Raw genomic sequence first — 26,343 nt, 5'->3', positions numbered from 1 at the left:
GAAGAAGCACATGGCAGGTTGGTGGGAAGGTGGTGCTGCAAAAGCGAGGGCTGCGTGTGCCCTTCAGTCTGCTGTAAGGAGGAGCTGGGCAGGGAAAATGGAGAGAAGGAGCTTGTTAATTTCTGTATTTCTTGGGGAGCCTTCACCAATCTGGTGTCCTTCCAGATGTTTTGGACTACAAATCTCATCAGAGCCATATGATGCAGGGGCTGATGGAAGTTATAGTCCAGAATAACTGGAGGGCACCAGGCTGGAGAAGTCTGGTCTTGAGGGGAGGAGGATAGTTGTATAAGGAGCTCCTCCATAGTCAAGAGGAAAGACTCCAGTTTTGAATCTGGAGGAGCAGCAGTCTCTCCCAAATGCTTCAATCCAACATGGCATGTCAAAAGAGGTTAAGAACAGAGCCAAAGGAAGAGTGGGGCAAGGTGTGGGCCAGGCACAGCTGTGATGATGTCACTCTCTGGCTCTGTAGTGCCCCCTAGAGGGAGAGGCTGGGCAGTGGACCTGACAGGACCTACTGTGCCTATACTTGTCCCAGGAGTACCTGTGAGAGGGTGGCGTGTGCTTCTATCTGTTGCTGTGGGGTGGAACCCCATAAGGGATCTGTGCTTCCTGCTTACGTACAGAGAGGACAAGCCAACACAGGTAACAACCAAATATTTTCAGAACACCCCCTATACTGGCAATTGAAATTTGTTTAAAACTGTTTTTAACATTGTATTTTAAATTATGTCCTGAGACCCTGGGGCGAACGGCAGGTAATAGAGCAAATAATTGTTAGTCATCATTGTGGATCCGATCCATCTAACATGCAAAAAAGAAACCACTGTGTATGAAGCAGTTATCAACCTGTTGCGAAATAAAATGGGTAACGATGGTAAAGTTTTATTGATGTGAAATGAGAGGGAGCCACAAGATGGGTCCCGTTCTTTTACCTTCACCTGATGCTGGGCCTGCAAGTGCCCTCGGAATTCCTTCATGCCAGCCGTGTACCTCAGGATGCGGGTCACACCCTCCCGCAGCAAATCAGCCCGGTAAATCTCCACAGCCCTTTCGATCCGACCTTTCTTGCGCTGCTGCTCCAGGACAAATGCCAGCCAAGCATCAAATACCTGCAGGCAAGACACATAGGTGGCAGTGGCCGCACAGCCTCTCGCATTCATCAGCGACAAAGGAGCCAGCAAAAATTCCCTCTGGAGAAAGCAAACAGGTTCAAGGAACTCAAATACACATGCCAGTGCTTTTCTTTTTTAAGCTCTCAGAATTTCAAGTATAGATCCAAAACTGTCAGCAGTGTGGGAGGTGGTGCAAAAACATCCACAAGTGAGAGATTGATCGTCCCTATATTCTTGAAAACATTTTTATGTCTGACATATGTAGTGGAAATACATATATTAGCTGCAACTGCTGTGCTCCCTCTCAAGATATGATGCCCTAGGCTGAAGCAGCTCCCCAGCCCTGCCCAGAGGTGGAAGGCCCTTCCATGCAGTGCTGCTAGTAACAGAGATGGCACTGCCCTCCACGGCTGCTGGGAGATGCACAGCTGCAGCTGGAAACAGAGCATCCTGTGTCTCCACCCTCCTCCTCCTCTTTCCTTAGTAATATGTACTTAACCGAACTGCAGAAAGCTCCCTCCCACTCCCACGCACAGAACGAGCTGTGTGGTTCTTGACATCCTGGCTTTGCAATCCAGCAAAGGGAGAAAGAGAAGGCCGTCTGCTTGCAAGCAGAGCTGCTTCCTCCAAACAGGACCAGGTGAATGCGCCTCCTCTCTTGCCTGCCAAGACTGACCTTGCCCTGCAGGGACATGGACCAATGCCAAAGCGCCCGCATGGTTTCCTGCCGCTCCCTCTGCCTGTACGCCAACTGTTGGTGCAGAAAGAAAGAAAGAAAGAAAGAAAGAAAGAAAGAAAGAAAGAAAGACCATGTGGGCCAGGTTAAGGAGGAAGGGGGAAAATCCCAACCCAGCATAGATACAAGCTATGAAGTTCTTTTGCGTTTTCAGCATTAACTGAAAAATTATTCTCCTTTGTCCCCTTTCATCTCCTCTGCACCTAGGGTTAGGGGAGATGCTTTAGTTGGACTCCTTTTTTCCTCCTTCCCACAATATGGTTTCCCATAATGCCACATGACGGAGACTAGTCAGCAGCCTCACTCTTCCATCCCAGCCTTCAGATGGACTCACTGCAGTCAGAGGCTGGAAGGGGAAAGGGATGTGTCTGACCTCACCTGTGTCTTCCAGGTTGAGAAGCAGGTAGAGGAAAGCCTCCGGGCCATCAGCTGATCTCCTTGTCTCTGCAGGAGCTGCAGGGGGAAAGAGGCACAAGGGTTGCCACTCTGAGGCACAGAGCCCGGCCCTTTCCTATGAAAATGATCAGGCTGAGGACAGGAAAATTGGCTTCCAGGTGGAGAGGTCAAAATTAGAAACAGAGCTATTGGAACCCAATACTAAGAATTTGTCAAGAATGTATAACTTGCTGTTGAAATGGAATACACAGGATGAGACGGTGAAATCAGCTATGATTAAATGGGCACAAGACATTGGCCATAATATTATGTTTGCTGACTGGGAACAGTTATGGACCACCGGTATAAAGTTCACGGCATGTAATGCCTTGAGAGAGAACATTATGAAAATGATTTATAGGTGGTACATGACCCCAGTCAAGCTTGCAAAAATTTATCACATGCCCGATAATAAATGTTGGAAATGCAAGGAAACTGAAGGTACTTTCTACCACCTTTGGTGGATGTGCCCAAGGATCAAGGTATTCTGGGAAATGATTTATAATGAAATGAAAAAAGTGCTTAAATGCACGTTTGTGAAGAAACCAGAAGCCTTTCTCCTGGGTATGGTAGGCCAATTGGTGTCAAGGAAAGATAGGACGTTTTTTATGTACGCTACAACAGCAGCAAGAGTACTATTAGCGAAGTATTGGAAGACTCAAGAACTACCCACACTGGAAGAATGGCAGACTAAGGTAATAGACTATATGGGATTGGCTGAGATGACCGGCAGAATCCGTGACCAAGGGAAAGAGACGGTGGAAGAAGATTGGAAGAAGTTTAAAATCTATCTTAAGAACTGTTGTAAAATTAATGAATGCTAAAATGTTTTGGGTAATGCAAAATAGAATTGCAGCGATTAGCAATTGGATAAGTTTTATATTGAAATTAGGGGATGCTGAAAAGATTTTTAACAGGGATGCAGAAAGGGGAGGTATGGGGAAGTCGTTGAAAGAAGGCTTAAGAAATGAAAGGTTAAGAAATTATACGTGTTTGCATGTTTGTATGTCTTGTATTGTGTTGTATTGTCTTGTATTATGTGTGGAAAAAACCAATAAAAAAATTTATGAAAAAAAAAAAAAAGAAAATGATCAGGCTGTCCTAGAAAGCCTTCCACACATCTGGTCTACTGCTTCCTACCCTCTGGAGATGGAAATCTGCAAATTTCCTCACCATCTTCCTTATGCACTGGAGGTGATACTGCTTCCACCTGGCCATGCACTTGCTAAGCAGCTGTCTCCCATGGTGCTGAGCTGCAAAGACAAACTGCCCTCTCTGCTTAGAGGACTGAACGTAGGACTCCTTCCAGCGAATAAACATTGTCTGCAGCCTCACTGTCCAAACAGGAAGATAAAAAATAATGAGCAAGAAGAAGCCCAGCCCTCCTCCCATCCTATTTCTCAGAGCAGCCTTCCCTAACCTGGTGCTCTCCAAGATATTTTGCCCCACAACTCCCATCTACTCCAGCCAGCACTGGGCATATGGTGCTGGGAGTGATGGAAGTTCCAGCACTAAAATATCCAGAAGGTACCAGGTTGGAGGAAGGCAGCTCACTAATAAACAACACAGCACTGCAACAAGTAACACTGAGGTTGGAAACCTGGAGAACAGCGCAATTCTGTATTGGAACCCATGTACATAAAAGCTTTGTGGACTTTAATTTTTCATAGATGGTTTTTAGATTAACCTTCAATTAATTTTTTGGGGTGATTTACAACCATCATATATATCTATATCTCCAACAATCCAGAGCCACACACAAACACGCACTGTCCTTCCCTGGTGGATAGCTTTGAAGCTGCTATGCATCCTGCATCCACTGATGCATGAGAAGAATCACTTATCACAGATCTTCCTCCTCCTCCACTACACAAGGGAGGGGGTATATGGCTGCCATACAAAGAGGCCCAATCCAGTGACCCAATGCAGGAGGAGGCAAAAGGCTAGTATTGGGATCATGTGCCACATTTAAGCAAATAGCCACACTCACCTGCATGCAAATGCTTCCTGGCCTCCATCACAGCTGCTGCCTCCTGCTGACGATGGTATGCACACAAGGAGGCTGCATCCCTCCATCTGAGCACAACCTAGGCAGAGAAAACAGGGGCGGCAGCATTAAGGACTCCTAATACTGTGTCGTCTTTTACTTCCTCAACTGGAGGCTCAAGGGCATCATGTCAGGCCTGAGTCACCCCAACCAGCCCAAGGGCAAGGGACCTTTACTGGAAGTTTAGTTTCCTTCCTGATGGGAGTTACCTTTGAGAGAAACGCTCTTCGGTGATGCTCTTCTGCCAGAGCAGCCTTCTCAGCTTCTTGCTTGGAATCTGCAGCATTTTCCTTCCAGGTGCACAGCGCTTGCCTGAGGGCCGACAGATATGGATGGAAGCTCTAGCCAAGAGCAAATCCTTGCCCTCTGTGAAGCCCAGGATGGGAAAAAGGCAGAGGGCTGAGAGACAGGGTTCCTCCAGGACTGTCAGACCAGGTTGAGCATCGCCACAGATGTAAGAAGGCTTACCGTAGCAGCTGCTGATTATGCTCCTCCTCCTTTTTGGCTACTTGGGACAGAATGTGCTGGATGTGACTCTGGTAAGCCTGCAAGAGAAAAATGTGAAATATTGTTCCTAATTTTCAGATTTTACCAAAGCAGAAGTTAGAGCTGTGTAGCCCACCGGTGCCCCAATCAGAGGTATTTACTGTCAGTCCAGGTTCCCCTTTAAGGAAATGCTAAGGTGTGTTTGCTTGGAAGAAACAGGACATTTCTGCTTCTCTTGGCTCCCCCCCTCCCCCCGAGGCAGAGAGCCAAAGTGCCACATTGTCTGATACCCTCTTTGCTGAGGATTCTGGCTGATGTGGACCACAAGGCAGCTTCACTGGCAAGCTGCTCCTCTTCACAGCTCAGTCTCTCTCTCTAAGGAAGGAAAGCATTCCTGATGTAAAGGGCTAACACATTTTCTGAGCACACCCATAACTTGTCCTTGCAATGAAGAGCCCCTACCTCATGACAAGCATTGCAAAGCCCTCTACACATGCCACCAATATGACACAAAAAGGAAAGGTATCCCACATCAATAGGCAAAGGCAACAGTGGATTCCATCCCAGCTCAGCCAAACTTGGTGGTTCTTTGGGGCTGCTGTCCTTGGGCCCAGCCAAGCCACCTGGGGCATCACATGTAAGAGCTCAGCCATACCTTCCAGGCTGACAAGGCCCTGCGCAGCACAGCCTGCTGGTGGTGCACATCAGCTCTCACCAGCTTCGTCCACTTCTCAGAGCGGTGCCTCAAGTACTGCAAGGGAAAAGGGGAGCGGAACGTCACTGTGTGGGAAAAAGTGAAGAAAGGAAAGTGCAGCTTCCTCGGCAGGGTGGGATAGCAACCAAGCAGAGTGTTAGACCTGTTCAGATGAGTTAGATCAGCCTTTTCCAAACTGCTACCCTCCAGATGAGCCTCCCATGGCACTTGGAAGCATGTTCCTTTCAGAAAAAAAGCAACAGCTAAAGGTTGGACTAGGAGACACCTCCTACTTCCTTGTGAGAATCATCTTTCTCCTGCCTCCTACAGTGAATGGCTGCAACAACAGTCAAACCATTTTATTTAAATCAACAGCAACAATTTACACTCTGCCTTCAATTGCTGTAATTATCTCATGGTCTCAAGTTCTTCACTTTTGGAATCTAACAGCGGTCACAGGATTTGGTACCCCGGGAATCTTGGATTTCACAATGTTGTTGTTTTAAAGACAACCCTTCTAGCACTCTTCAAAGCCAAAGTGTCAGCAAGGTAGAGTTTGTCAGCATTTGGAGGAGAGGCTGACAATTGTCTCCTCCACCTTCCCTGCTAGCTATTCCACAGCCTCCCTGTCTCTCCCTCATCTCTGTGCTCTTCCCTCCTTTCGTTCCTTTTATCCTTACCAACATTTTCAAACTTCTTTGAGAACATGTGGCAGAGTTATGCCACACCAGCGGACAGATGCAGATCTACCCAATTTATGTTACTTCATTTCATAACAAAATGTTGGCTTATTGGGGGCAGAATTTCAAGGTACGCAGAACACACCATACCACACACACACACACACACACACACACTCACTCCTGCCTACACGGCTAGGAATGTGAGTCACAACAGGTAGTGGACCAATGTGAAATCCATCAGGTATATCTCTCACCTGTCGCCACTTGCTCCAAGACCATCGAAGGAGCTTGACAGAGTGGAACCTTGAAGCTCTGGCCTCTTTCGTCCTCCTAAAGGGAAGCACAGCAGACCCTCTCTCAAGCTTCAGGATAGACATGGGCCTTCTGTGCTACTATCTTAGGTGGTGAGCCTCAAAGCAGAGCCTGCCATTTTATCTCATGTAAAGTACTTACTTTCCCAAAGTGGTGTTATAAATGGTAATGCTGTTTCAGTGGTACCTCGGTTCTCAAACGTAATCCATTCTGGAAGACTGTTCGACTTCCAAATTGTTAACAAACCGAGGTGCAAAGGGCTGGCTGCAAGTTCAATTGGAAAAATGGGAAAACACACAGCAGAAGCCATTCAACTTCTGAGGCATGTTCAAAAACGGAAGCACTTCTGGGCTTTTGGCGTTCAAAAACAAAAACATTCGGCTTCCGAGACACTCAAAAACCGAGGTACCACTGTAGCACTATTCCTGAACTACTAGGCCTGAAGGATATCTGCTTGGGAATTTCCTGTGTGCCTTGTCCAAGACAGGGCCAAAGGAGGGAGCCACAGCAGAACCAGCAAGTAAGCTTCTGGAACAAGAAGAGTCTCAAGCAGGTCATATGGGGACTGAGCCCTACAAGTAGATCTGGATCAGGTTTGCTTTCCAGTCTGCTGCTTCCCTTCATGTCCATAAAGGCAACAGCAAGGTAAGGGGAAGCAGCAGGAATTCAGGTTGCAAAGGCTTGGTGGGCTTGATGCAGACTGCAGGCTGAAGGGACAAGGGTGTAGGCCTTTTTTGCAAGAACATGGCCACTGCCAGTCAGGTAAAGTCAGCCTAAAGCAGTTATAGCTGCAGGACCTGCAGTGGATACTAACCCTGGTGGCTTTGCTTTTACCTCTACTGTTGGAGGCAGGATGCTTCTGAATACCAGGTGCTGGGAATGACAGATGAGGAAAGTTTCTGTTGCACTTGGGCCCTGCTTGTGGGCTTCCCACTAGGACACATTTCTGGCCATTGAAAGAACAGGATGCTGGACAAGATGAGCTACTGATCCAGCAGCCAGGCTTATCTTATGCTATTATTGATTCTTCTCTGTTATCTTACCCTTCCTTTATTTCCTGAACGTTCTCCTTCCAAAGACAGAAAGCAGTCTGCAGGATTTGGTGGCTGTGATGCTCTTTGGCCAAGGACAGTCCCTCACACTCTTCCAGCTGAACCACAGTTCTCCTGCGCCAGAAGCACCAGGACTGGGACAGCAGCCGTCGCTCAGAGTGCAGAACAGCCTACATAGGGAGAGTAGGGATTTTGAAGCCAGCTCATGCTTTGCCAGGCTTCCTGCAAAGGTAGGATAATTCTTTTGCCAGCAACCTGTCCCCGATAACCCAAACAGTCTTTTAAAAAGAAGACGGACACCCAGTTGAGCTCAGGAACCCAAATAAATCTCATACATCAACACTGTCACTCAAATATGAGAAGGGGAACCAGGAAGGAGAGCTGGAATGAATGGCAGCACAAGCACCACCAGAGGCAGCTGTGGGTGCAAAAAATACCCTGCTTCCTTCTACTTCCTCTTTCCAAGTGGCCTAATCATCACTTTGAGACCCAGAGCATGTTTGGAATTATAGGATTCCTCTCTGGTGCACAAGGAGAAGAGAGCAATGTGTCTGAAGACCAGGGCAAGTCCCTCCAAGTAAGCAAAAGTGCCTTAAGGGTGAGGCACTGGGAGACGTGTGTTTAAAGATTTACGACTTGGCACAGGCATCTCAGGTACATTAAGCAGGTACAGCAAGCAAGGACATTTCAGAATGTAACATCCACCAACACTGCCTCCTGTCTGAAACCCCTGATATTGTATATTCAAGAACAGCAGTGTAGAAATTGTCTACTATCCTGAAACAAAAAAATCTAGATTTACCATTTCCTCTGCCATGTGGTTCTCTTGGTGCTCATGTTTTCTCAGCCGCCACCTTTCAAACCATCGCCTTGTGCAAGTTTCTCTGGAAAGCAGGGAGAAGAGCACTAGATTTTCACCAGGCACTCAATGCCTGCCAAGAGCTGTTCCCCAAAATTCTCTTTTTATTGACCCTCCATCCTACCTGTGGAAACACACGGCCATCCCCTTCATCTTTCTCCACCAGCACTGATGATCCCTGAATCGCTTCCAGGCCTCAAAAGTGGCAGGCAAGATCACACCCTCGTAGTGCCTATTGGCTCTGGCATATTGCAGCTGAAGACATATGGCAAAAGCAGAAGCGGCAAAAGCCTCACTCTGAGAAAGCAGGAAGGCTTAAGCTATCTCAAAGACACATGTACACACATGTGATACAAAGCGACTAGAGTGGCAAGCAGCTACCCATAGAGCAGCCTTCACTTACTTGGCTCTGCTCCATTTAAAGTAAGGAACAACTCTCTACCTTTATAGAGCAGTGTTCTTCAACCTTGGCTTCCCAGAAGCAGTTGGACTACAACTCCCATCATCCCCAGCCAGCTTAGCCAATGGCTACAGGTGATGGGAGTTGTAGTCCAGAATCATCTGGGAGCCTAAGGTTGAAAAAGGCTGGCTTGGAGGGCCTACTAGTAAGCAGAGAGAGTTTAGCAGGGTGTTGAAGAAAGAGCCCACACCACAATGGAACTGCATGAAGCAGAACTTAAATTTGCCCTAGCGACCTTTCTGTTGCTGGGTTGCAGTTCCCATCACCTCTGTCCAATGTTCATGGCGGCTGGGGCTGATGGGAGCTGGGAGTCTGGCTGGGGAAGGCGGCCCTATAAGACATCAGTCTTTGACTGGTGATACACAGCCAAGTAGGCCAGCATCACGTACCATGTGTTTTTTTGAAAGAAAGAAAGAAAGAAAGAAAGAAAGAAAGAAAGAAAGAAAGATGAGAAGGACAGAGAGAGACAATTAAAGACCGGGATTAATACACAATGAGAAAAGGATAAATATGGAGAAGGGAAAGGGTATCACTTAAAAGTAGATCCAACTTGGAAAATTCAGAGCCTGAATAGTCTGAAGATGACTATGCCCCCTTACCTTCCTGTGCCTTTTCCAGTTGGCATGGCATGACCAGGTCCTGAGACACCTGTGCAGCAGCACAGTCCTGAAATGTAAAGTATGCAGTTCTGTCAACAGTTGCCTCTAACGTAGTGGACAGTTCCCTTCAGCTCAGGACCAAGGACAGCTCCCTACAGACACAGAATGAGTGCTAACAGAAAAAGCACAGGGTTAACCTGCCACTCATGCTACCCAGTAGAGGTCTCCATGGTTTGGGGGGCAATGGAGGATGCAACAGTCAGGATTCATTTGTGCTGCTTCATGTGGACTTCAGCCAGCAAAAGCACAAAAGAAAGCAGATGGAGTAAGGCCATCAATGACTTGCTCTTTGTATCATTACAAGCAGTTCTGCCACTGTCAACTGCACTTCTTGTCACCATCAACAAGTGACAAAGCCACCTATGCCAACACAAGCAATTATTAAGTAGTAAAATTCTGCCAAAAGGAACCAACATTGGGTACCCCTTCCCTGCCCTGTTCCCATGACCCAGAGAGTAACACTTGATCTGCTGCTTGGAAACTGATAACAGTAATAATAATAATAATAATTACTACTATCCTTTTTCAAAAGCTAGGCAAGGCTATGTCCGGCTAGTGCTTAAACAGGGGGATTCCCAGGAGCTCAGTCAACATCACTGTGAGCTTTGAGGTGGAAAGGTGTAATAGTAATAGATGTAAGATTAAAAGGAAACAAAGAAAGAATGGGCAGAATGAGCTCATTCTTAATAACATGGGCCTGGAACAGCCTTCCTCCAACCTGGGGCCCGCCAGCTGTTTTGGACAAAAATTCCCATCAGCCCTGGCCAGTATGGCTGCAGGATGCTGGGGTTGTTGTCCAAAACCTCTGGAGGAAACCAACTTGGGGCCTAGAAGGTTTAAGATATGGGAGCATTCCAGACTTCAAAAAGAATTGAGCTACCAGGTTTTAGCTCTGTTGCTGCCTCAATATAGTTGGTTCCTCACCTGTAGTGAGAATGAGCTGACAGTGTCAGGGAGCGGTATCGCTCTTCCTCCTTCTGTTCCAAACGAGACTTCCATCCATTCCAGAACCTGAGCAAGAGCTAAAAGAAAATCGGAAGAGACAGAGTGTGAAACACCCTAAAGCCTGGTTCCCTTAAACACAGATAGGCCAACCGAGAGGGTCTTTTTGAAATAAAAACATCAACAGAGCAGCAAAGGGATGTTTGCTTTCAATGGCAAATGATAAAAGCCACAGACAATCCTTTTTCTTCCTCTTTATTATTATTGTAAGTAAGTGTCATAACACGTGATCATATAAGTTCAAAAAAAATAAGATACAACTATTATATAAATACCAATAAATTGGATTTAAATATACTTCTGAATGCTGTATATAAATAGACAGGCCACAATTTATTTGGACAACAGCACACATGTAGGTCAACCTATTTATGGTCAACACACGATACCTAACTTTTTGCTACCTGGAAGATTGGATGCTCTGACACATCATGGTAACTTCCATATCCCTAACTTTTATTTCCCTATCCCTAACATCACCATAATTTCTGAGTCCAGCCCAGTCAGAGTCAGGGTACTCCTGTTGGCCTGCACAGGTACACAAAGGAGATCCTTTCATGATGTTGTCACACAGTGGTCCATATGTAAGTAACTGTTCCTAACTTTACACACAAACACACACAGAGTTTTCTACAGCTTGCTGCACTGCTTCTACCACAGAAACAACTCAGGAACACAAGATGGTAGTTTTCTTGCCAATGTGACCCAGAAGGCACATTAAAGGTTCTGGTTTAATGTAAATGAAGCAGGGAACATGGTCAAACTCACCATGACTTGGTGCTGCTGATGAGCCAAGTTTATCCTCATTTGCTTGACAGAAGCTTCTGTAACATTCTTCCGCAAGGCACTCAGCCCACAGTGCTGTGAAAAGCAAAAGAGCAGGAAGCACGTTGGAGAAGCCACTTCTACTACAAAGGCAAAGGTGTGTCTTCAACAGCCCATCTTATTTACAATTTATAAAGATCGGCTTCATACAGAAGAGATATGAGGAACTGGCAGCCTCTGACAACAGATTTTGGTATAAAGTAGGATACTGTCTAAGCATAAACTACCAGGATATTGGCGCAAGCTACATAGAGAGGAACAGTACAAGAGCATTGGCCATGGAGCTGTAGTGCAGGGGTGGGAAACCTTGGCCCTCCAGACATTGCTGAACTTCAACTCTCATCAGCCCCAGCAATCATGGCCAATGACCACGGATGATTGGAGTTGTAGTTCAGCAACAAATGGAGGGCCAAACCTGTTGTAGTGTGTTCATCTCCAGCCCCATCCTTCCTAAAATTATGCTGCAGGGAGCTGAGATTGGCTGTGGCCTCCAGCTGCTTGAATACACACAGTGCTTGCTTGCCACTGTGGAAAGTGGCCCCATGGGAGAATAATCATGGAGGAGCCAACTTTTTCTGGTCAGAGGTCATTCCAGAGAGGCCACCAGAGATATGGCAAACCTCTTACCAGCAGGTGACATCTGTAGTGGCACTCAGCATGTTCATAGCGCTTAGCTTTTTGGGCACACAATGTCACATCTGTTATTCAGGTTAAGAAAAAAAGTTTGCTTAACAGCTAAAATAGATCAACCTTTCAGTAGTTTATTAGTGACCTGGATAAAAGTTATGGGGAAGAATCTACATCCTGCACCTGTGAATTCCACCAAGTTAATCTGCGTTATCCTAACATTCTTCCCTTTACTTTAAATATATTTTCCAAATGTGTGCCCACTCCTTCCTTTGATTGTTAGGCAAAAGAGAAAATAAGCACCCAGTGATCAACTTCTCTGAATATTTTCATGGCTTTAAATGCATGTCTTTAAGGATTGTGACATAGTGGTCCAACTCTGAGCCATGAGGGCTCACAGAATCAAACAGCAGGGCCTTCCCCAGTCTTTGCTCCAGTGCTGCAGACCTGGAACAAACCTATTGGAATATAGAGTCATTCCTCATGTTCAAAGGAGTCATTTTTTTAAAAAAAATGGAAGTATCATTTTACACATGCACCTCAACTCTTACTACCCATGTCCCCCCTAACCACTGGAAAGGACCACGAGGAGAATATGGATACACTGCTTCCATCGTGTGAAAACTCTTCGCAAGGCGACCCTTGCAGCCAGCTGAACAAGGTGCTCCTGGTGGGCATGCAGTTGCTGTCTGTGTTCCCAAGTCAGACGCCACATCGAGAAGCTCTGAAAGAGGACCCGGGTGCGGTTGTGCTGCAAGGCCAGCTCTGGAACAAAAGAGGTAGAAAATGTCCTATCTGTGCTAGGATCAGGGTCAGGGGGTGGTGCGTAAGCACTGGGTATTCAAGCGACAGATGTTTTGGTATGAAATAGGAGCTGGAAACTAAATTAGTTTATGGTGCCTGCTTGCAGGCTTCCCACTGGGGCATCTGGCTGGATACTATAAGGATGCTGGACTAGATGGGCATTTGGCCTGATTCAGCTTCAGGGCTTTTATGGTATTTAAATGCGGGATCATGGTATTCTGCATGAAAATCAAATTAGCATTTGCACAGGAGCAACTGTTCAAGCTTGTAAAGAAAGGTGGAGTGAGGAGAAGTTCTGCCCCCGCCCCCACTGTGGGTGCTGAAGGGGCTGAGCTAGGGGGGCAATGTAACAGGCTGTTCTAGAGCTCTTGTCCCAGGGTGGCAGCTGGAAGACCAGGACTGCAATTCCTGCAAAGCAGGGGGCTAGACTAGATGACCCTTGGATACTTTCCAACTCTATAATTCTGTGATTCTTTAGGAGTACACACACAAAATGTGCTGAATCACTAATGCAAAAAGCAAAATGAAAACAGGACTTTTATATTGTTTACTCTACAATTCAGTGTTCTGCGACAGGAGTAAGAGAGTGGAATTCTGCTTCTAAGATTATTTTAGAATTGAATTAGGCGCAAGAATACAAGGGCAGAGGGACTGAGCTCCACCTGTAGTACCTCTAATTTCACAGCCTTTCCAGAAATCTAGAGATTCATGCTGAATTCTACTAAAGTCACCTTCCAGCAATTAAGGAAATGGGATCTCCCCTACAACCCACCTCTCAATGGAGCTGCTTCCACTGAATAACAACTTTTCTTGAAATCTCCAACTAGAGAGGGTTTTTTTTTTGGCACACATACGTATTTAGCTCTCAAAGGCATCCAGACATGGTTTTCTACTACGCTCCACCCTTATCAAACAAAGCAATAAAGTCATCACATTTGAAATAATATGCTACATCCTTCTGTACAGGCTTTTAGTGGTCTACTGGATTTCTTGGCAGTGGAGATTTTCTGCCATCCTATACTGGCAGTGCAATCACTGAGATTCCTGTCTTTGAGCAACAGAAGATGCCTAAACCCACTTGGAGACAACCAACACCCCAAGGGAAAAACAAAAACTTCTCTCTTAGAAGAAATGCATCATTCTGTGATGCTGGAAGAGAAATCAACTCTATTTTGTCCCAAAGCAACTCACTGTCCTGATGCTCCTTCTCTCTTCGGAGATGCACATAGACATGCCAGGATTTCATGGCCCTCCACATCTCCCTGTGCTGCTCATGCATCACTGCCCTGGCCTCCTCCTTTCTCTCATCTTGGATGCACATATAGCACTCCTTCCATTTGAGCCAGGCCTGACAACAAGGAGGAACAGGAAGAATAAGGGTCCAAAAACAAGGCAGTAAAAGAAGAGGCAAGGCAGATCTTATCTGCAAACAATTCACAGAAATTGCACCCATCATTACAAACAGCAGCAATTAAATATTAATTTTGTTAGCTAATGGGCGAAATTCAGCTGTGTGCTAGTTACACTTGCACTAGCAATAATGGCTTGTGCAAGAGAAGGTGAAAAGAGCCAGCATGGTTCACACGGATAGTTGTGCCACAGTTTGCACTAGCTCCTATACTTCTTGTTGCATAACTAGTTCCACAACAAAACCTCTGCTAGCGCACCTCTTGAACTGGATTTCATATTGTGCTTTATTATGCTACTACAACAGCCCTTGCACTGGTTGTCAGAGAACACTGAATCTGGGCCTTTGGCCAGTGTTAGTGTGTGCACACAACACAAAGGCACACAGGGTTTAAAGGGTTGGTATTTCCAGCACTCACACGAAACTGTAAGCCTTGGGCCCAATGCTGTAGAGCCTGACCATCCATTTCACAAGCAACTTGATTCTGTGACCATCTCTTTCTCCACAACCTCCATGCAAGTCTGTTGAAAATAAAAAGGTCAGGACACACTTTAGACTTTAACTCTGATGAAAACAAAGAGTTTTATGAATGTATGTGCTGGAGAACTATAGAGCCCCATCTGCTTCTTAGAGCAGCTTTTGTTAACGTGGTGCTCTCCCAACATCTTTGACTAAAACTCCCATCAGCCCCAGCCACCATGGTCATGTGATGCTAGGTCTGATGGGAGTTGTAATCCAAAACATTTGAAGGGCACCAGGTTGTTTCTGGTCCCTTTTTGATCCTTTACATGACATAAACAACTTACCACGCCAACCAACTAACTGAATAGCATTCTTTACGTATTACAGTACAGTGGTACCTCGGGTTAAGTACTTAATTCGTTCCGGAGGTCTGTACTTAACCTGAAACTGTTCTTAACCTGAAGCACCACTTTAGCTAATGGGGCCTCCTGCTGCTGCCGCGCCGCCGAAGCCCGATTTCTGTTCTTATCCTGAAGAAAAGTTCTTAACCTGAAGCACTATTTCTGGCTTAATGGAGTGTGTAACCTGAAGCATATGTAACCTGAAGCGTATGTAACCCGAGGTACCACCGTCGTTTTCAAAAACTGTTTTCTTGGAGGTGGGTGAGTTATTGTTTCCTTGGAAATCTATTTATTTATCATTAGCATGTATCATCAGCTCTTGTGGCACTAAGTGCTGGTGGCAACATAGAACAACATGAAAAACATTCCTTTTTTATTTAAAAAAACCCCAGCAATTAAAAACAGGAGAAGAAACCAGTGTGGTATGGTGGTTAGAGCATTATACTAGGACATGGAAGACCAAGGTTCAAATTCCCACCCAGGCATGAAGCTCACTGGGCGGTGACCTTGTGCTAGTCACTGCCTCCCAACTTAACCTACCTCACAAGGTTGTTGTGGGGATTAAATAAGAGAAAACGGTGTATGCCACCTTGAGTGCCTTTGAGAAAAAATGTGGGATGTAAATGCAGTAAATAAATAATACGTCTCCGCCAGCCGTCAAATATCGAGGGATCAAATCACGAGGGGTGCAGAAATCTCTTGGGTCCATGTGGAGTAGCCCAGACTAACAACCAGGTTGAGCGAGTCTGCACTGAAGTGTGGAATTGAAAGCCAACGTGGTATAGTGTTTAGAGTGTCAGACTAAGACTGCCATGAGCTCCATGGAGAAAAAGGTGAGATATTAATTAAGATATTAATTAATTGTTTCAGGGTTGGAATATGTAGAAAGATGGAAGAGGAGTGCCATGTGCCCCATTAACCCTTGTTTGAACCTGAATCAGTTCTCACCGCAAGGTACTCTTTTCCTTGAACTTGAAGGCCTCCAAGTGCATTCGGCGCTTCATCCGGCGCAATTCCACATAGCTCAGCCAGCGCTGCCACGTCCAAAGGGTTTTCATTTTTGCCGCTGTGAAAAATGTGAAGCCATGGTTTTAATGGCAGCCATGAGTATTTTAAAGATTCTATATTTTTGTCCAATACACATAACTTCCCAATCCTTTTTGGCCCATATGGAAAAAGCCTGGCACCAGGAGAGAGGTGTGGCTGGTCAAAAGACTGACGGCAGACTGTTTTCAGACACAAAAGAAACTTCGTATCTCATCAGGAGGACTGCAAGGGCACCTTGCAACAAGCAGCTGCAAATAGGGCTACACTGGGGAAAGAGGGAGGAATGGCACCTTAAATGCTTCATAGTTCTGGAACTCACATGAATAGGACTCTGAAGGCCAAATGGAATGTAGTAAGTCCATGATGGGATCTCCAGATTGATTATTTTACTTATTATTTTACTTTTCCTTATTAGCATTTCTAAACCAGTCAATACTTAAGTATCTCTTAGCAGTATACAAACATAGCATAAAACTATAAAAAGCAGCATGTAAGAAAACAGTAGAACAATCCTTGTTCAACTTCAGGTGCTTGAAAAAGACATTTCTATTTCAGCAGGCATTTTGGAAAAGTTTTTTGTTTTTATACTTAAATTTCATTTATCTTATCTGTCATATGCTTTTAATTTCTATGTACCCAGCTTAGAAACTTTGAGAATTAAAAGGTCTAGAAATAGCACAAACAAACAAGAAATAATATGGTTCCATCAAGGCAAAAAGATGTCTTCACAAGACATCTGGACCAACTAATACATGATGATGCCTCACATATAGTATTTAAGCTTGAAAGCAGCTGCTGGAAGTGTTGCTCCACTTTTGATCAGAGCAGCAACACTGGGGGTAGGGAGAGTAACGCTTTGTCCTACCCCCCACTTTCCTTATGTGAAAACCAGAAGGGTATTTTTTTCTCCAGTGGAAAATATATATATATAGGTGCTTGCCTCTCTACACTAGGAGAAACAGCAAAGCATGGGGAGGTGGGAAAGGAAACTGAAAAGAGGGAACAATGAGTAAAGATAAGCCAATGCAGTTGCACAATCTTTGGTTCAACTGGGGATACAGAGCACGGGGCTAAAGCTTCTTGAAAAAGACAATTGTAAGGAAAAGGTGAGTGGCGCCACTTAGGTGTCATTAAATTAGCAATGCAACTTGCTAGCTAAGCAAAATGTCTGCTAAATTACTGATGCTAATGTAATGTTTATTTAGTAGATATATCAACATAGTTTGCACTGTTGTGCTGTAAGATTCGAGATCCTAGTAGAAATTCATGGATTTCACAGCAAGCAAGGTTTTCAGAGAACTACCCAATAATGTGTTGGCTGCAACAAAACTCTAAATGCAAAATACATGTTCAGAAATACTGCAGAGCAGATGGAGAACCCCTTGAGCTTTGGCAGAGGCTTCCTTTGATAGCTGGGATTAATTTAACACACAGCAAAATATGCAGAGAAAAGGCTCAATGCTGGGTTCAAGCAGGCTGCCATCTGCACTGGAAGAGCATGGACACAGCAGCCCAGGCTCTTCTACTGCAGGGCTGAGGAAACTGTGGTCCTCCAGATGTTGCTCAACTCCATCTCCCAAACAGCCCCAGCCAACCTGGACAAAGTTCAAGGGTGGTGAGAGTTGTAGCCTGACAACAACTGGAGGGCTACAAGTTCCCTACTCCATTCTTCCATAACAGATTCTATTCTCTCACCATATGAATCTGCAACACAATAAGTCACCTTCTTCTCTCGCTGCAGGAGTACGTAGGACTTCCAGGCCCGAAAGATCAGGTTGTACAGGAAATACCTGGCCAACAAAAGCAAATAATACTTTGCAAGGGTCAGAACCCAGCCTACCCATTTGCTATACAGATGATTCATTCCAAACTACTATTGAGGAATGCTTTTGCATTGTAATTTTTTGCAACACAGAAAGTATTCATTTATTTACACAGGTGGCAAAACAGGCTGGGAAACAACCACTTGCTTGCTTGCCTAAGGCAAGTAAGAATCCCCTCCAGTCAGAGAAGTTTGTTCCTTTTTTGTTTAAAAATGACTGTGTACGGGTTATGTTTAGGCAGATGGCCTAGTAAAAACTTTTGTGGGCTAGTAATTATTACTGTTGTGCTTGTTATTTATTTCATTTATGAATTGCTTCCCACAAGCCACCCCAAAGCAATGTGCAATATAGTAACAAATATAAAACAGTTAAATATATAAAAAATGTTTTAAACTCAATTATAAAAGCAACAGGAGCACATACACACAATCAGTTCAAATGCAGGACAGATACCAGTTGGGATAAAGACACTTTGTTGAAAGAGAAGCATATTTCGCAGGTGCCAAAAAGACAATAGAGAGGGTTTCTGTTTGATAGTAGCTTTTGTGAATTTATTTGCAAAGTAATTATTCATCAAAATAAGTTGATGAGTTCATGCTGTATTTGGATGGGTACCCAAAGCCTAGGAACTGGTAAAGCTACATATAGTGCTGTTCCAGAGAGGAATTTTGGTGGCCGAGTGACTGGCCATGAAACACCGGAATGGAAAGAAACAGCAGGGAATTGCCAGTGCAGGCAGCTTATGAGAAAGTGGTTTGGAAGATCATGGAAAATATAAATGTACAGAACTGCAGGACAATTACCTTCAGCTGTACATATCAAGGAAGAAGAAAAGCAGCGATGCAATGCATCCCTGACCCCCTTTTTTGTCCTGTTTGTAATGATCAAACTGAGGATGATTTGGGCTCTAAACTATGGTTAGTGTGAGCCATGGTTTGGGCCAATGTGTCTTCCTAGTAAGAACACAGGAAGAAATACACTTAGGAAAACTCAACTGAACTGTAAAAACGCCAACATGCCTGGCTGCTTGCTGACTAAGATAGCACAGCTTGCTTTTTGACACATTACAACAAACATGGGATTTCTTCTCTCTGTAGTATTAGAAAGTACATTTAACAGACCTGTAATGGCAGTCAGCCCGGATGGTGAGCTTCCATTCTTTCCAAATAACCCACCATTCTTCCTTCCACCCTCCAAAGGTTTTCCGCAGTATCTTCTGATCATAATAGCACCTAGAAAAGTAAAGAATACAAAACATATAAGACAATGGAAACATACACACAATATTAAATCAGTTATCGTAAACTTCTGCCCTTTATCTGTTCAGTCATCATTTTTTTCACTTCCAGTTCACAGATTGGACTGCTCTAGTCCTGCTGAAATCAACAACATTTAAGCATGCTGAACTGTGAGCTAAAACATGCCCTTCATCTGTGAACAAGTGTTCCTAGAGACAATTATAGTTTCAATAATTCTTATGAGTGATTTTCTTTTCTTCATTTTGTACCAGCAATAAAAGCCCAGAGAAGTTCAGTCTCTCCCAAAATATCACAGCACAGCAGGTGACACTGCTAACAAGGAAAGGCTGTGGATTTCAACATCCTGGTGCTCCAGTAATCCACAGGAGGCTGTGATAGTTCAGACACAACAAAAAAGCATGGTTTGCAAGTTGCACCCAAATCAGGATCTGAAACTACAGGCTGAAGCAGATTTGGCCGAACTGTAGTCTGGGACACTGCTCTGCACAGTTTTAGCAAAATAATCACTTTTTACACATGCACTAGCCATAAGTCCACTTGTGTAGACCAGTTTCACAGAGAAATACTTATCATTTTTAAGCAAAGAACTTGCTTTGCTTACCTGGCACTAGAAGGGAGGACCCTTCCAAATGCCTTCTTCATCCACAAGTAAAGGAATTTCCTAGCCAGGTGTCTGAAAAACATATCTCTCAGTGCTTTTTAGCATATATTTATTATCTATAAACTTTCAGCCAAAGATGAACAAACAGGAACTTCACACATAAATGCTAATTCCTCCATTTAAGTCCACCACTAAAAAACATCTTTTACATGACATTTTTACCTCACCCTTCCTCAAAAATGAGGTTAAAAACTTTCCTTGTTAACAAAGTTGTGAATCTGCTGCTGCTTAATGTATCAATTAGGAGTAAAGATATTTGTTTTTGCTGCTGTTCAGAGTTTGGTAAATCTGTGTTTTAATTATCTGATTATTGTTGCTTTTTTATGTTTGCTTTTTACGTTTAACCTGGTTTGAGCAGCTCCTTTGTGGAAGGGGAAAGTGGAGGTGGGGGAATCTTTTAAATGAAAATCTCTTCCCCTGCTTGATTCGACTGATGAAGCCGGATCAACGTTTTAAAAGGAATACAATAAAAATATACCTACTGGACACAGCTACTTTTTATACTAGGTTAATAAGCCCTACAAATAAGATATAAAACATAAACATGTCTATTACCTGATACGGAGTTCTTTTAATCTCCCACCTCGGTTCCAAGTGTATGTCACACGGTACAAGATCCTGCGATTCCCAGTCAGATGCGGAGAAGCGAACTGGCCACCTGAACCTCCTTTGTGACTAGGCTGTTTCTGTGTTTTTATAAACTTTGAACTTAAAATAAATAAAATAAAGAAGATAAGCAGTTTTTGCCACTAAGCTTGCAAGTCCCTAGGTAACTTAAGACTTTCACAAAGCACAGAAGCAGGATCGAGTGAGCACTCTTCCCCCGGGCCCCAGTTCATTCAGAATGATGCTGCTTTTGCAATTGGAGAGTGCTGCTCCATTTGCACTCATGTCCTGCTTGCTTATGGGCTTCTCATAAAGGCCCATTTCCTACACTGCACGTATTAGACCTCTTGATGTGACAGTAACTGTAGAAGGCCCTTTCCTACAGAATGTAGTGACTAATAAAGAACATAAGTAGAGTCCTGAAGCTGGATCAGCCAAAGGTCCATTTAATCTAGCATCCTTTTCTCACAGTGGCCAACCAGATGCCCATTATGGGAAATCCACTAGCAGGACCTCAGAGCAACAGACCAGATATATAATGGATAAGGTATTGTGGTCACCAGCTGTATGAGGCTTTGTATACCAATACCTTTACTTGAACTTAGCCCAGTTTCTAACTGGCAGCCAGTTCAAGCCTTTCAGGAATGGTGTAACTTGATGACAACAGGCAATTCCGTGAGCGACCACATTCTTGAACAAGCCTGTCTGAATTTCTGGTTCTAGGGAACATCACGGGCTTTGGTACAAGAAAGAACATGCTAAGACAGGGAAAATTACAGTTTTTCGTCTTGCCAGGCAAGACGAATGCCTCGCAAGACGAAAAACGCGCAAGACGAAAGAGTTTTCCATTTTTTGAGTCGTTCCGCAAGACGAATTTCCCTATGGGCTTGCTTCGCAAGACGAAACGTCTTGCAAGTTCTTGCGAGTTTGTTTCCTTTTTCTTAAAGCCGCTAAGCCGTTAATAGCCGTTAATAGCCGCTAAGCCGCTAATAGCCGTGCTTCGCAAGACGAAAAAACCGCAAGACGAAGAGACTCGCGGAATGGATTAATTTTGTCTTGCGAGGCACCACTGTATAAAAGTAATTGTCTGCAGCCTCCATTTGCCTTAGTATGAAAGAGCATATGTAACCTAATACATATAGAAAATACTGTTGCTGTTTCTAAAGCTAGAGAGACTAGGAGATAGGCCAGGGCTGCACATTTGTCTGGCCAAAAAATAAAATAAAAATGAACAATTGGATAGTCAAACATTGTCAAATAATAGCCAAATATTTTTAAAATAACAGCGTTATTAGAACAACAAAACCACACCGTACTGTATTTATCAATATGTCTGAGACATATGCTAAAATTGTTACAAATAACTGTGATTGTATATTGATCAACTGATGATATATATGATAGGTCAATTCCTGCGTGCCAGTCCCAAGAAAGCAAGGATGTAGGTTTTCCAGAATTTTTTTCCATAAAGTTTCTTTTTTTAAAAAAAATCCAATGCATATTACACCATCTGGAAAAATTTATGATGCCTAGAAAGTGTTCTAATTTAGAATGCTTCTTGTACTGTACTTGTATTTAGTAAACAAAGCTAAGTGTTGGAACTACACAGCTTCCCTAATATTATATTTGCAACTGGCATCCATTCATGGTTACTAATGAATTTATAAAACAGAACATTTTTCATGGAGAAAGAAAGCACTGGGAAAATGTCCATGGAGAATTTTCTACCCTACTTCACGACAAGATTATAGGGTTTCCCCCCTAGAGTAAAAAGTGATGTGGAAGAAGGATGTCTGCAGACTCACCCTCCTCAATGCAGGTTTTGCAGCATTCTGTACTGTTTCAAAACCCACAAAACCTGTTAGTCCAGAAGTGACAGTGGGACACAGTGAGTGCATGCAACCTGTGGGAGGTGATGTTTCTTTCAACTCCAGCTTCTCTACAACCTAGGTTTATCAAACAACTCTTTTATCAACCACTTAAGACAAGCTCAGACTTGATTACTCTTCCAGAACTAAAAATAAACCTACAAAATCAACCTGCAAAGAAATTATTGAAGAATTAATGGTCAAGAAAAGAGAAGCCAAGCCTCACAGCATTCAGTGGAAAGGAAAAACTGTGGTGTTGTTAAACAATATATTCTAGACCATCTGGCAAAAAAAATATTTTGGTGGTTGAATGAGCACTCTCCTCCAGCAAAGGGAGGTCTGAGAATGCACCACATTTCTCTGTAAATTTACCAGAGATAATGTACTGGGCAGGAAGAAGGCTGCTTCTTGTTGAAGTTCAGCCATGATGTTCAGGGGCCAACTTCAGGACAGTCACTGTCTCTCAGCCTAACTGACCTCAAAGGGTTGCTGTAAGGATAAAAGGGGAAGGGGGAGAACTCTATACACCACTTTGAGTTCCTTAGAGGAAAGGTAATACAGTGGTACCTCGGGTTAAGTACTTAATTCGTTCCAGAGGTCTGTTCTTAACCTGAAACTGTTTTTAACCTGAAGCACCACTTTAGCTAATGGGGCCTCCTGCTGCTGCTGCACTGCCGGTGCATGATTTCTGTTCTCATCCTGAAGCAAAGTTCTTAACCCGAGGTACTATTTCTGGGTTAGCGGAGTCTGTAACCTGAAGCGTATGTAACCCGAGGTACCACTGTAAATGAATAAATAAAGTGAGCGGAAAGTCTGACATCCAGGAATCTGTAGCACAAACAAAAATAATTTGATCATGCTACTGTGTGCTTCTTGTGTAATATTATAGCTTCTAGTTACACTGCAGTGGTAGCAATCCTTGTTCACAAACTGTTCCCCCCCCCGAACTATTTAAGCACTAGCAACAACACAGCTGAGTTTTAAGTACAGGCTCTTCTGTTTAAGTGTTTCTTACCTGAATTTAGCCTTCTTTTCCATCACGTTAACAGCCTTGTGTCCTCTACTGTCCAGCCCAGACCACTGTTTTCTGGTAAGAAAAATCCTTTGTCAAAACATAAGGATTATTTTCTATAAAATCAGTAAGCATACATGGAAAGGGGCCCTGTACAGAGTCAGACCATTGGTCCATCTAGCTCAATATTGCCTACAGTGACTGGCAGCAGCTCTCCCAGGTTTCGGTCAGGGGACATTCTCAATTCTACCTGGAGAAACTAGCATCCAGAGACACAGTACCTCTGACACTGAAGGTAGTACATAAAAAGAGCCTAGCTGCTGAATCAGGCCAAAGGCCCATCTAGTTCAGCATCCTACGAGATGCCCCAATAGCAAAGCCGCAAGTAGAATATGAGCACAACAACACTCTTCCCACTTGTGATTCTCAGCAGCTGATATTCAGAGGTATGCCACCTTCAACATTGGAAGCAGGGGCATAGGCATCATGGCTAATTGCCATCAATAGCCTTATCTATGAATTTGTCCAACCCTCTTTTAAAGCCATCCAAGTTGGTGGTCATCACTGCCTCCTGAGGGAGGGAGTTCCATTGTTTAACTATGTGATGCATGAAGAAGGTCTTTCTTTTCTATGTCCCGAATCTTCCAGAATTCAGTTTCATTGGATCTGAGTTCTAGTGCCGTAAGAGAGGGAGAAAAACTTTCTATCTCGCTTCTCTATCCCATGCATACTTTTATACACTTCTATCATGTTGCCTTGTACTCAGCTTTTATCTAAACTAAAAAATTTCCAAATCCTGCAACCATTCTTCATAGGAGAGTCGCTCCATCCTCTTGGAACATTTTCTGTACCTTTTTCAACTCTATTCTTCTTGAGGTGAAGTGACCCCAAGTGTGGTAGCATTATAGACTTGCATAAGGGTCTTTAGATGCTGGAACTTTATTTTCTTCTCCTTTCCAAATCTCTCCAGCCCAAGGGCCTGAACCCCTCAATTGTAGTCCTGGGCTGCTCAGAAGACGACCCCCCCCCCTATCTCTCCTTCACTGAGATAGTCCAAAGGAAAGCAGAGGATAATCCCTTGTGAGGGGATCCATTGGATAGTAGGATACCTGGTCGGGGTAGCCTGATCTAGGGTTTCACTTTTGCCACAGCCTACGGCCTCAGAAGCTAACTTTCGGTTTGCAGAGATGTTTTCATTCTCTTGTCTACAAAAACCGAGTGTTAAAAAAGAGAATTCCTCAGTCTACTATCTGAAAAGGGCAGAGTCTCTTTCTCCCCATTCCTCCTCCTGCTACACGTGTAGCAGGCATCTCCACGACACTTCTCGCTATGCCCGTGTCGGGCAGTCACTGGGAGGGAAGCATCACCGAGAGAAGGGGCTCCCGCCTCTCCTCAGGAAAAAGCGCGGGAAGGCGGCCCGCGGCCGCCTCCTCAGCTAACGTCTTTCCCCAAGGCGGCGGCGGCCGAAGCCTTCCGCCTTGGCTGGGGCACGGCACACGCCCAGTGGTCGCCATGGTGGGCCGGAGGCAGGACAGCTGCCTAGTTACACTTGGGAGGGGTCCTCTGACTTGGAATAACAGGCATCCGGGGGGGCGAGGAAGACGGGAACGCGAGGGAGCCTGGAGCCGCACTCAGTAGCTCTTCATAGACCCTCAAAACCAACCAACCATCCACACGCACGGAGCAAGTTGACGGGTACCCGAGGCGGGGGTTCTCCAAACATTGCGAGACTTCAACTCCCAGCATCCCTTTCCATTGGCACTGCCCGCTGATGATGATGGGAGTTGGAGTCCCGCCTCATCTGCCTAGCACCTGGTGAACTTTCCCTGCCTTTTTGTCCTCACGGCGCGCATGGAATGAAAAGTGGAGGAGGCGGGGGGGGGGTGCACAGCCACCCAGCATTTGGTAAACCACGTTTTTCTTTGAGGAGCGGACCCAGCTGCTTTCAACGGGGCGCGCGCAGTTTAACAGACCCGACTCCCAAGTAATCCTGTTCAGCATTATCGACTTAGAGTAAGTTCCATTGGACGCACTAGGGCTTCTTACTTCTGAGTAAGCGTGCATAGGATTGCATTGTCCTTTGGTTCCATAGGATAATTAATGTGGGCTGGCATTCTCATTTCTCCCACAAATATGCAGGAGAGGGGGGACTCCGGTGATTTATCGCTCATCTTATAATTAGGAACAAACCTTGCAGCCCTAAACACATTCCTTCCCAGAAAATGTGAATTGCACGGAAAGGTACTTTCAAAGCGGAGTATCTTAAGTTTCATGAACAAGAGCCCCCTTTATTGCAATTGCGCTTACATAAATATACAGGGGTGGTGGTGATTGTCAACAGTGGGGCGGAAAAAGGTCTGTCATATGTCAACATTCTGGTTCTATGGACGTTTACTCAATAGTAAGTCTCATTGTGTCCAATGGCAGAGGGGTTTAGCACCCAGTAAATGTGTTTAAGGTTGCAGCCCAAATGATGCAAGAAACAATTAATTGCTCCTTAACACATTTTAAGCACACAGCCAGAGCGGTTAAAAGGCGCGTGTGTCATTCTTAGAGACGAAATAGAAGTTTTTATCTGCGTTTCTGATGCCATAACTAATCCGCATTAACTGATCTTCGTTTGTGTCATTACAAAACGCGTTAAAAATTAACGAGAATAAACTGATCGTGCTGCAGGATCTCATGACCTGTCTTGTGACATACATCGGGGCTAAATGATTTAATTGAAGCTAATCCATTGCTTTGGATAGCTAAGTAATCCCACCACCACCACCACCACACACAAGGCATCTCATAGTTTACAGTGCAATCCTAACCATGCCTACTCAGGAGTAAATCCCACCAAATTAAATGGGGCTTACCAGGTAAATGGGGTTAGGCTTTGCATCTTAAAGAGGTACGCGGCCGGGAACCATCGCAGTCCTCTCCACCGCTCTGCGCGACCGAGACTGCAATCCTATTGCACACAATTACTTGGAAGCGAGTCCCTTTTTACTTTCA

General features: G+C 44.5%; 1 protein-coding gene across 1 annotated transcript in view; it reads right to left on the bottom strand.

Moving 5' to 3' along the window:
- Positions 1–26,343, bottom strand: part of SFI1 (SFI1 centrin binding protein) — a 33,383-nt gene that overhangs the window by 6,040 nt on the left and 1,000 nt on the right. The window contains exons 2-27 of the mRNA XM_053369569.1: positions 24,453–24,548; positions 23,347–23,418; positions 20,413–20,565; positions 19,798–19,869; positions 19,059–19,169; positions 17,810–17,904; positions 16,016–16,133; positions 14,623–14,725; positions 13,988–14,144; positions 12,596–12,757; positions 11,993–12,063; positions 11,309–11,401; positions 10,463–10,560; positions 9,479–9,545; positions 8,544–8,674; positions 8,363–8,444; positions 7,552–7,730; positions 6,451–6,526; positions 5,475–5,570; positions 4,802–4,878; positions 4,543–4,645; positions 4,277–4,373; positions 3,460–3,620; positions 2,230–2,304; positions 1,792–1,866; positions 936–1,112 (exon numbers count right to left, since the gene is read on the bottom strand). Of these exons, the coding sequence (XP_053225544.1) occupies positions 936–1,112; positions 1,792–1,866; positions 2,230–2,304; positions 3,460–3,620; positions 4,277–4,373; positions 4,543–4,645; positions 4,802–4,878; positions 5,475–5,570; positions 6,451–6,526; positions 7,552–7,730; positions 8,363–8,444; positions 8,544–8,674; positions 9,479–9,545; positions 10,463–10,560; positions 11,309–11,401; positions 11,993–12,063; positions 12,596–12,757; positions 13,988–14,144; positions 14,623–14,725; positions 16,016–16,133; positions 17,810–17,904; positions 19,059–19,169; positions 19,798–19,869; positions 20,413–20,565; positions 23,347–23,369 (2,652 nt within the window). The 5' untranslated portion in view covers positions 23,370–23,418; positions 24,453–24,548. The remainder of the gene's footprint in view (positions 1–935; positions 1,113–1,791; positions 1,867–2,229; positions 2,305–3,459; positions 3,621–4,276; positions 4,374–4,542; positions 4,646–4,801; positions 4,879–5,474; positions 5,571–6,450; positions 6,527–7,551; positions 7,731–8,362; positions 8,445–8,543; positions 8,675–9,478; positions 9,546–10,462; positions 10,561–11,308; positions 11,402–11,992; positions 12,064–12,595; positions 12,758–13,987; positions 14,145–14,622; positions 14,726–16,015; positions 16,134–17,809; positions 17,905–19,058; positions 19,170–19,797; positions 19,870–20,412; positions 20,566–23,346; positions 23,419–24,452; positions 24,549–26,343) is intronic.

This window comes from Podarcis raffonei, chromosome 16 (assembly GCF_027172205.1).
Source record: "Podarcis raffonei isolate rPodRaf1 chromosome 16, rPodRaf1.pri, whole genome shotgun sequence".
Lineage (NCBI taxonomy): Eukaryota > Metazoa > Chordata > Lepidosauria > Squamata > Lacertidae > Podarcis > Podarcis raffonei.
The sequence above is the reverse complement of the archived record's forward strand: the minus strand, read 5'-3'. Positions and strand labels throughout refer to the sequence as shown.